The 11,624-nt window shown below is 49.2% G+C and overlaps 1 protein-coding gene across 3 annotated transcripts in view; it reads left to right on the top strand.

Annotated features, from left to right (window-relative positions):
• LOC121599879 (paired box protein Pax-7-like) overlaps positions 1–10,293 on the top strand; it is a 49,943-nt gene extending 39,650 nt beyond the window's left edge. For 2 of the 3 annotated variants that reach the window (XM_041927992.1, XM_041927991.1), the window contains exons 5-7: positions 6,878–7,168; positions 7,275–7,459; positions 7,713–10,293. In XM_041927992.1, coding sequence (XP_041783926.1) covers positions 6,878–7,168; positions 7,275–7,459; positions 7,713–8,708 — 1,472 coding nt within the window. In that variant the 3' untranslated portion in view covers positions 8,709–10,293. The remainder of the gene's footprint in view (positions 1–6,877; positions 7,169–7,274; positions 7,460–7,712) is intronic. The other variant, XM_041927993.1, reaches the window with a different exon arrangement.
• The last annotated feature ends 1,331 nt before the right edge of the window (positions 10,294–11,624 follow it).

Genomic DNA, 11,624 nt, shown 5'->3' on the forward strand with positions numbered 1-11,624 from the left:
TGGTGTCTGTTGGCTGTTTTTTTTTTTTTTTTTGCTTCTGCGAGATTGCTCAACCCACCGCACACATTTCGCACAGCCCTTGTCGCGGTACGGTGAATTAGCAATTGGACCGCCCGTTTCGGTGGGCGAGATTGAATTTACATTTCTAATTTCACCTAGCTCGTGACACACGCGGGACATTAATGAGCGCCGGCCGGACAGGCAATATCAATTAAAGCGAATCACAAATGGTGCCCCCGGAGTGCGCGCGTGCACACCGCACCTAGAGGGCAGGCGGGTTCGGGTGCACTCAACGCTCGGGTGGTAGGAATTAAGCTATGGCGCAGTTTGGAGGGCGCGTAAATCAAACGGCGCAGCGCAAGTGCTCCTTATGTGGGCAAGGTGGGCTGGCTGGTGGCTTTGTGCGAAATTGCAGGCACCGTCTAAAGTGTAAGGCAAGAAAGCAAGGAATGGGGGTTTCCTGTTGAAGCTTAGCCGTGGGCATGTTCTGTTTCTTTTCAAGAATAATGTCATAATTTGACGGTTGTCTGCTGAACGTCACAGGACGGCTGGGGATCAAATGCTTGGAGACCGAAACGTAGATTAAGGTATTATGCACACTAATTTACAATGTTAGGAGTTTTTTTATTAAAGATATTGTGTGCTCTCTGGACTCTGTCTCTAACATTAATGTAGGATATTACACAACATACTGGATATTAAAACCTTTCACATCATATTAGTTCCTTTCCAATGAGATCCGCATGTTTTCAGCATAGCCAAATGACACAACGGCATCATAATCATTAACATCCAAAGTCTCCATGCGTGTCCAAATTGATTCGGGGTTTTTTGTTTGTTTGTGTCTGGTTCCTATCTTACCCTCCATAAAAACACAATCCGCAAAAAACTGGGAAAGCAGCGCCCACTAAAACGGGAAATTTGACGACATCGATCAATCCCAAATTGATCATCAAATTAACCCTCTGCTGCTGCCCGTTTTACAGCTCTGCTGCTGAGGAAGCCCAATGAGCGCCGGGCGAATGTGTCGTTCGACAGGGCTTCGCGGGGCCAATTTTCGCCACTGATCGAGTCCGATCATTAAAACACAAACTATCCCTATCAATCCAGCCCGCGAAAGTCGTGCTCCCACGTGAGGTGAGGTGACAATATTCATAAGAAAAGGCGGTGAGCCGAATAGTTCTCTAATTAGCGGTGCTGCTGCCCAAGCCACCAGGCGACCGACCGGTACCGGCCGTTATGGCTTTATCTACGAACGGCGGCAAAATGTGTCCATTTGCCATTGGCCAACTGGCTTGGCGGAATGGGCCCGCTGGTGAGAGTAGGGAAACTCATTATCCGACCGTTCCGAAAGCGTCAGATCGTTTGTGCGGGTTTCGATCGATCGATCGATGGTGTGCCTGCCTTCGTGCTCATTGGGTGGAAAATGTATGCAAATACCAACAGCAGCAACAACGCCGGAGTCTAGCCGATACACGATGTGGTTTGCTGAAAGCTGTACCCCACCCCTGCTTCTCCGGCGCCAATCCAGACGTATCCGCTATTGAGATCACTATCGCGATCCAGTACGGCCACTGCGGCCACACGGTTGATACTGTTTTTGTGCAAGAACCTGGAGAAAGATTTATTGCTGCACCGTCACCGCGCATGGAATGAGGTTCTGTGTGTATGCGCCTGAGAAATGGGTTCCACTAGTTCGCTTCTTAGCGTCAGCACGAGATTGCAATTGTACGATCAGGGACGATACGTTCGTTCCCGCACGACTAGCATCGTAAGCATCGTGAGCAATCGAAGCTATCGAAACCCCTTTAGCCCGAACAAGCGACGGCCTGTGTGTGTGTGTAAAAAGGATTAGCGTGGGGACAAAGTCCACGCTACGCCAGCCGTAATTTTACGACGGTAAGGACAATGCAGCCCATTTCGGTATACTATTTCGTGGTCGTAAACGTCGTCGCTTGCTCCAAAACCTTCCACGGAATCATCGTTTCGATAATGGACTTTGGTGATCGTAAAAATAGCCAGTGTCGGTCAGGCTCCGGTCTCTCGGAAACCGGTACTGTTCCCAAAGCCAATTTGATTCTGGGGTAATAAAAATGCTGGCGTCTATAGTCTTTAGAATTTGGAAGACCTATGCTAAGCACAGTGACGCTATGAAGACTAGACATTGGGGATCGATTAAATAAAGGAACATGTATATTGGGCACCAGAATGCCCACAGATTATGAGCCGTTTTCATTTTTCAAAGGCAAACTTGAGCTGTTTGTGCTACCGTCGTAAAAACAAAGGAACAAGTTCTAAGGTCTGTAAAATTGTCGGCAGGTCCTTGAACTGTGCTTTATGTCTTGCATCTATTCCAGCGATACTTCGGAAATTCGCTGTAAAATTTGCCGATTTTTTTTTTTTGACATCCTGTTTATAGGCAACTTCACTTTGATCGTTACGCCAAACTTCGCATCGGCACAGAATCCCAAACCCATTGCATTCTAAGCTGTCCGGTGTCAATCGAATGTAAGGCACCCGAAAGCTAAGCTCCAGCGTCAGATAAAAACCAAAACTTTGAACGGCGTGGTCTTGCCCCACTCAAGGCCATCCGGACCGAAAAAAAGTGAACCGTTCAGGAATGCTGGTGTTCCCGCCAGCACACGAAAACCGATCGCAAACCCGATCGTAAAAGTTTCAACTTTTATGACCGCTCGATCCATAAAATCTCTAATAAAGCACTGAATTAATTACGGGACCTTGGGGAATGTTTGATCCACTTAGTACAGGAGTGGAGTGGCGAGGCTGAGGGGTCCACCCGTTTTTGGTGTTTGTCTTTTGTAAGAGGAATAAAAACAGGAAAGGAAATGCGGTGGTGTTAGTTTAGCGATGATATTTTTGCTATTACTGTCTTGCAACTGAAAAATCGATTAACACTAAATCCATTACAAAACCTTGGAGCACTGATAGGAAGGTAATGGATGCTGTAGTTCAGTGTTTGTATGAACCCAGTGTTCTGAGTTATGATGAGTTAATTGTGATTCCGATCATCTGACTCCAAAACCTATCAATCCCTTATCTTTGGAATACTTATCTGGAGAGCTTAAGGCAGGTTACTACATCAACTCTTGTATTTTGTAATTTCTTGTATCCAGAAAGTATAGTTTGAAATGAGAATGTCTTATGTTATGATTTTGATTTCAATTAGTAAAAGATAATGCAAACGTAATGCTCCTTAATTTTTGATAATCTCCTAAATTGACCATTTCCTCCAGGAAGTCTCTTCATGTTAATTGACATTTCGTCTTCCCCATCGAAATGAAATCTTACCTACAAAGGTTAAAATTATGACAGCGCCACTTCTACCGGCACAGAAGCCTTACGCAGCTGGAGAAATAGTTTCGTGCACAATCTATGGGCTGAATAAACAGTAAAAAACCTCACAATTCCCCCCAGTACCTCCGAAAAAAAGAAGAAATCTACAAAAGTCGGTGAAACTCAACTGTCAGTTAACTGTCGTGCGATAGAACCCACCAATAGTACCTACCACGATCGATCGGTGCGTCTCGAATCATTTCGAATGCGCACCATTACTCCCGCACGCAACAAACACGCAAACACGGGAGGCAAGCCCGCCAAAAGATTTCATCGCCCCCAGGGTCCCAGTGGGCACCGTACCCGGTTACGATTATTTGGAAATGGATTAATTACACAGTTTCGAGGTAAACGGTTTCGTCTAAATGCCGGGTGCCGCTACTGCTGCTGCTGCTGCTGCGGCGGCGATCTTCCGTCAACCGTCAACCCCGGCTAGTGAAGCCCACAGTGCGGAGGCAAGAAGAGCGTTTCAAACCCCGCTTCCTTCACCCCGTTGCCTTATTCAATAGTGGCACAATGGTACAGAAGAAAGCCCTCCAGAGTGCTTCAAGACGCGCCGGGACGGTAACAAAAGTGACGGCGGCTTCGACCGGCAACGCAACGACGAGATGGGAACAGCCGTACCTGGGGATGGGTTCGGTTTCGTGCTCACTGGATTCTCTTTTACCGCGCTGGCTCATTTGTATCGAGCATCGAGACAGAAAGGAAGTCTGAGGGACAGACAGAGAGAGGAAAAGAAAGAGAAAACTTAATCAATAACACAACAATAACAATATTTTGATGATAATACTTCCACTTCAGTGCAGATAAACTATTATTACGCGGTCGCGGTTTCGGTTGCGTCCAGACGGGTTGGCTCTCGAAACCTCCCCGTGCACCCCGTGTGCGTATGTGTATGTGCCTTGCGGCGGGTGCGAAACTCCGGAATGATTGATGGTTAAATGTTTGGCCCCGGGTTTCGGTTTCGGTGTTCCGAAAAATTCACCGAACATCGGTTCAACCTACCCAGCGCTCGTTCGGCCACTGCGTGAGGTATGTTAGCGGGACCGCCTCAGGTTCGAAGGCGTCAATTGCTCACCCAACACAACACAGGCACACACATACACACACACACACACACACACACACACACACACACACACACACACACACACACACACACACACATTCCGGCTCCTGCGCGCGGCTGCCCCGCAATGCGTTTTGCTACCATTCTGTTTTGTTTGGTCCGCGCTCTCTCCTTTTCTCCCTTGTGCACCCTTTCTACGATCTGCCTACGGTGACTAGGAACAACTCCTCAACGCCACGCCAGTTTACCATCGTGACTCAGCACCACCGGGTGATGGTTGTTGGTACATAAACGGCTAAACGGCACAAACACGGTTCGAGATGGTATCGAGCGCCGATGGACACGGCACGAAGGCAGGGAAAAGGATGGGAGCTTGCACGAACCGATAGACCGAGGGAGTAAATATGCTTAGCAACAATCTCGCAAATCATCTCCAGCCCAGTAAGCGATCCTCTTGACTTCCCTTCCCGGGCAAACGCTAGCGGCAGGCGCACACGCAGCAGGCCAGGTCCGTTCGCTGATCAGGTATTAATTGGACGATGAAATGGGCCGATAAAAGTGATCCGTACAGACCCCTTTTTCTACAATGTTTTGTGTTCGGTTGGTTCTTTTCCGTGCGACGATCATAGGGATCCGAAAATGTGACTGACAAATTGTGATTTATTCCAGAAGATCTTCGCTCGAAACGCGCAGTTACGACTAGATGTAGACGGAATTGGGTCAAACAGATGCGGTTTATAATAACCAGATGTAGAATAAGATCGGAAATGCACTCAAAAATGAATCAACATTCAAGAACAGATTGTTGGAGATATAATAAGACCATCAAATGAATAATGATCAATTCTATTGATGCCCCACTATCTCAAGTTTTGTATTTCCATAGTGCTAGTTGTATTTATATCAAACATACATCTGCCAGGATTTGTTGTGCCCTATTTTTGTATCTTCAAGGACACCTCACCCTCTTTATATTCGTAACCTCGTTACGAAAGCTTTCTCGAAAGCGAAGAAACGAGCCTCAAACCAGACCCGGTCCATAATCTAACCACAACCACAGAGCACGGAAGTTTGCGGCCAGGCACAAGATGCCTGCCAAAGTCTGCACGAAGCGAAACAAAAGAATGTGTTAAAAGTGTCATATTATAATCACGTGCCCAGTGGTTCGGATAATACTTAGAAAAATATCTTAATGCCACCGAGCTTCGCCGGCTCGCCGGAGAAACGGCTTCCTTTCCGCTGTTGTGCTTTCGGGTACGTATGCATGTACGAACGTCCAAGCGAAAGGATCCAGCCAAATCTCCGGCTCCAATGTGTTCAAGACCACACGAGTGCAAAAAAAAAGAAGCTTTGACCTACCAGATGCCTGACCTTTGCTGAACTGGTCCGTCTCGGGGCGTAGGGGCATCGCCGGTGGAAAGATTCTTCGAACTCGGCACCCCACCACGGCTCGAACGGATTCCCTCCGGAATGCCTAATTTGGTGTGTAAAAGTTCTTGTTTACATTCGGATATAGCTCATCTTACGCCTCATCGACGAGCGCGTCGTGAGTTTGTTTGCTCCCCTTTCCACCTTTTTGGACACCCTTGTATGTGTTGAAGTATCTCCTCCGAGAAGTAGGTACCTTCGTTTGGTAAATTGTTGACGGCTTTCCGATTGAAGGGCATATTTAAGCTGATCCCCTGCATCTCCTCTCCTTCACTCTAACGCACAGAAAAACACACCCAAAAGCATCGACAAGGCTTCCCGCGGTGCAGTAGCCCCGGACATGGGATGGGGCGTCAGTGGAATCGTCTCGCGGAGGAGATTTCATTTTCCCGCCTGTCCGTTCCGATAATCGCTGTCAAAGCGACGAACGCGCTTGGACCACCGTTGTATCATTCGCTTCGCTTAAGGGTCTTTCAGCTCTGCCCGATTATGATACTGGCAACTGTCACTGACTTGTTGGATAAAGTCTTCAGTTCAGATAACCTTCCTTCCCAAAAAGTAAACGCTCTCGAGCTTTTGGCTGTGAAATCGATCCTGTCTGCCTGCCACCAAGCGCATGCCACGGCGGGAGGGATGAATAAATTCTTAAGCTCCATTTCTCGGTAACGCGCACCGGCGGGTTCACGAAATTGAAATCTCAACGACCACTTGACAGCGGGCAGCTCGCTACCACCGGTGGCCGGGCTGGAAGATGTTCCGAAATTCCAGCGATCGTGGCACGCGGAATGTTAAAGAACCGTAGCGAAAACTCGTTGGTCCCGCTGGCCGCCATCCGATCCGAGACAGCACCGAGTTTGACAAGTGGTTTTTGGACTTCCGTCAAGAAAAGGACTTTCGAACGGTGTGGGGCAGGCGGGATTAGAACCAACCCGAAATTGCCCATCAAATGAAGCCATCAAACTTGTTGGAAACATGCTTAACTAATCCTCAACCTGCCTCATTTTGTCTATTGCTTTCTTGGTTTAGGTGTCTGCACGAATGCGACCGCCCCGTCCGTGTCCTCCATCAATCGCATCCTGCGCAACCGGGCGGCTGAGCGGGCGGCGGCCGAGTTTGCCCGAGCCGCAGGCTATGGTCTCTATCCACCACCACCGTACGGGGGGTTCCCATGGCCTACTCCAACCCATCTGTGGTCTCCCGGGCAGGGAATGCCCAACATGTCACAGCCCGGTGGCAGCACAACACCCGGCACGATCGGATCTCCCGGTTCTGGGTCGCACGAAACCCTTGGATCACCGGATGGGAATCGATTAATCGGTAGGTACTTCGCGCAAAACATCGTCTGATGTGATTTCCCAATATATCTCTCCGTATTGATGTACTCATGATGTATTCGAAACCCGGATCTCTTCCCTCACAACAGACATTGAGGGCGAAGACTCCAACAGCCTGGACGGCGATCAACCAAAGTTTAGACGTAACCGCACCACCTTCAGCCCGGAACAGCTCGAGGAGCTCGAGAAGGAGTTCGACAAATCGCACTACCCTTGCGTTAGCACCCGCGAGCGGCTAGCGTCCCGCACCTCCCTCAGTGAAGCCCGCGTACAGGTAACTATCACGCCACTGGGGAATGGAAAAATTTCCTTCACACTTCCGGCCCGCAAACAGCGGCCGCACGGTCGCATTCGGTCCCGCGCAAGTTCACCACTCCGGCCTTAACCCTTCCACGTTCGCCTAACCAGCAAATCAAACATCGGGCATTTGCCCGGGCGGCCCAACCGAATCGACCACCGGGCCGAGGAAATTTTTCGCGCTTAGCTATAAGTGTTTGAGCTAATATACTTATAACTTGAACTACTAGGTTTGGTTTTCCAACAGACGGGCGAAATGGCGACGTCATCAAAGAATGAATCTTTTAAAAAGGTCCACCTCGCCGACCACCCGGGCAGCTGCGGCGGCGGGAACGGCAAGTTCCGCTTTCACCCCTGGCTCCCCGCCGCCGCCGCAGCCGCAGCAGCAGCCGCCGCCAGCGGCCGGATCCCAGCCGCCCGGTACGAGCCCGTCGGCCCAGCTAGCGCCTTCCTCCGGTTCCCCGGGCGGTGCGGCCGCCCCTCCCCATCACCACCATCTTCCCCCCCATCTGGCGGGTGTGCACCTGCCGCACCATGCGCACCACCACCACCATCCGCACCATCCGCTCACCCATCCGCACCACCATGCGCTACATTCGCACCACTTTCACCAGGGAGCCAGCGCGCATCCGGGCGGCAGCCCATCGACCGGCGGCCAGCTGGCGGGAGCCCCTCACCCCCATCACCACCCGCACCATCCGGGGCACCACGGGGCGCACCAGCTGCATGCCAACCCGCCGGCCACCTCGCCGGCGGCCCAGGCCCAGGCGGCGGCCCAGGCCGCGGCCCAAGCCCTGGGAGCCCAGGCGGCGGCAGCGGTGGCAGCGGCCCAGGCAGCACAATCATTAGTCACAGCATCAACTCCATTATTAATGGGCGGTGAGCACAGCGCGTTCCGGTCGCTCGTGCCGACGTCGGCGGCCGCCCTCTTTGCCGGCCTGTCCCGGTCGTACGCGGCCACGACCGGCTCGTCCAACCTGGACTCGGCCAGCCCACCGCCGAGCGACGATTCGGACGAGGAGATCAACGTGCACGAGGACGATTCGAACGACGAGCAGCAGCAGCAGACAGAAGGGCAGAGTGACGCGACCCGCACCACGAACGGCGGCAGCTCACGGCAGCGCCGCCGGCGGCGCTCCAGCTCCTTGGCCGCCCTGACCGACTCCTCGTCCGGTGCGGGGCTGCCGCTGCAGCTCACCAAGCACGAACGCACACCGCAACAGTGAAGCCTTACTCGCTCGCACTGAGCAGGAGGGGGAGAAGGCTAAACAGCAAAAGAAAACACAAAGGCAGCCATGATTACCCTCAACGGGCTGTCGCCGCCGCCATTTCACGTACAACGAAGGGCAAACGACAGCAGCAGCAGCAAACAGCAAAGTGGGGTGTCGATTACGCGTCGCTTTGCGGTACTGCACTCAAAAGGGGGCGCAAAAGAAAAATGGCGTAATCGCTTCGGCTGCATCGCGGGAAAAGAAGCCCTGCGCGGAGCGCATTACTGCCAGTTGCCTCCCCCTTTTTCGGACTGGGCCCTGGGGAGTGCAACACGTGTCAACCGACAACAGCGGCTCTCGATTGGGCCCGATCGGGACCGAACACCCATAATGGCGCGCACGATAACGTGACATGGTCTGTGTTGTGTATGTTGTGTGTGTGTGCCTGTGTGTGAGCAATGCAAATTAATCACTGTCCCCTGTCGATATGCGGACCGGCTCGGACGAAAGACGAATGACCGTGCGACAGAAGCGTAATACGATAATCAATTTCCATTCCCTACCCTTGCACTGCTGCCCCGTCAAGGTGTAAATCAGAGCAGCCAAGGCTGCTGTTGCATTATTCAATTATATGCTGAGGCTTCTTATATAAGCGAAAGGTTTCTGCGCGGTCTGAGGGAACGGTCTAATTAAACTTACGGCTAAATGAAATTGAATCCAATCATTCGTCCTTTACTGTGTGTAACATATCAACAAAGAAGAAAAGTTTTCCTTTTTTTCCTATTTTCACTCTGTGCATAGATGTATAGAGCTAACAGTAGCTAGCGCAATTTCGTGTGTTCGTGTGTAAGTACGATCTGTTTTGTTTGATACCGTTTTAGAACTCAATGCCCGATTCGATATTTTCTTAATTTTGTTAATAGTAAAGTAAAATTAAATAATGAAAATGCGACAAAAGCAAACCCCTGCAGCAGCTGTGTATAGTAGCTAATCGAATCTCGCACTCGCTCTGTTATGGAATTAAACTCGAATGGAAGGTTAAGCGCAGTGCAGCAAGTGCGGCGAGATTAGGATGCGGCGAAAAAAAAAAAAGGAGCCCAAGAAACGAAATACCTGTTATGTGATTAGGCGTTGTGGTGCATGTGAACGCGACTTTTGCTAGATTTGTAGTGCGTGTGAGTGTGAGATTGTATGAGTGCGATTTAATTACTTCTATTACTACTACTACTATTACTACTACAACTACATCTACTACTATAACTACTAGAACTGTTAGTCGTCTACTGCTTAGATGTTAAAATAATTTAAATCAAAACCCATCTGCACGCTTCCACTTTCCCCACGGATGTATAATTGGTTCCTTCCCCTTCGATCGGTTTTAAATACACCTACACCCTAGATTAGTGGAAGCTTCTCTGACGCGACAGAGCGACACGACAGAAGCGTTCCTTTAGTGAGATAAGCAACCCGAGAGCAATGTATCGATATTAAGGCACGTGCTAATTTATGACTAGTTTAAACAATGTGAATGCTAGAAAATGTTCCCAAGAAAGGCAATTTATTTTGAACTTTAAAATACAACTTGAAAATAACTACTGAACATTGGTTGTGTTTTGTTCGGCTTTTGTTTTTTGTTTTGCTTGGTTTTTGGTGAAAATGATGACATTAAAATTGATTTTTTTTGCTTTTATAGTTAGCATCAAGCGTTCTTATTTGTACCTAATTACGATCGGGATCGTATAGTTTTAAATCGTCTATTTCACACTAATTAATCTGTCTTAGACTTAAAAAAACAAAGATCTCACCAACCTATACTGTTAACTTTTATTATTATCATTACCATTTGTTTACCTTCCTTCTTCTCTGTTCACGTTGTTCTTTCTTCTTTTGGTAACGCTCTTAATGTAGTTTTCCCATCAATCACTGTTCAATCACTAATAAATCAACTGTTTTAAGCAAACTGCTTATGATTTTTACTGTTTTTGTTATAAACCCCCATCCTAATATTATTTCATGCTTAATTGATATTATATGTATAAATAAAATATTTAAGCTCAGTTTTGCATGGCGATACGAGAAGCGATTTTACGATTTTAAACGTAAAAGACATATGTGGTCTGTGTGGCCACGATCGCTACCAACACAATAAAACCTCCCCAGCAAATGGCATCCGAAAAAAAGGCACACAGGCACCCATCCCCATCCCGTAAAAGTCGTGCCTGCCAACTAGTTTGACCAGTGGCAACAAACTCAAACAAATCCCTTTCAAACAAAAACAAGCTCCTTGCAGTACAATTTCAACCCACTTGGAAGGTATTCGGGAACAGTCCGCCTTTCCAATGCGGTGTTGCAAAATTCGGCAGCCCAAAAGGTAAACCCCAACCACGGCGCAACGACAACCAAGCGAAAACCCCGACTGCCGTTTGAATGCTGCTGACATTTGCATAATATGTCCATCCGTTGCATTACCACCGTGCCACCGGTGGGGTGGCAGTGGCCGATTGCAGCGGTGCATTTTGTTGTTGAGCCATTTCATTTGGCCGCACGATGTTCTTCCATCTGCAGTAAAAAAAAACACAGTACCGGTGCGGGTGCCGTGGCTAACGATCATGTCCACCTATCAACACCTTTCCAGCGGTTCGTCGCGGTTGCTTACTGGAAATGGGGGAATAAATAAAAATTTTAGGTGCCATATCCGTACGGTAGGTTGTTCCTTTTTTTCTGCCGTTTCTGCCCAACAGTTTTTATCCACTCGGTTTAATATCGTCACATGAAGCAAACCACTCAGAGCTGCGCTCTTGCGCTAACGCATTATCAGAGCGGCACAAACAAATGCGGGCACAAATCCGATCGCCAAGGTGGTAGGATCGGACTTAATTTTTCCTCACCCACCGAAAGCCGACTAAATGATGGTTAGTAAAGACGTCTGTT

Source organism: Anopheles merus, chromosome 3L, assembly GCF_017562075.2.
Source record: "Anopheles merus strain MAF chromosome 3L, AmerM5.1, whole genome shotgun sequence".
NCBI lineage: Eukaryota > Metazoa > Arthropoda > Insecta > Diptera > Culicidae > Anopheles > Anopheles merus.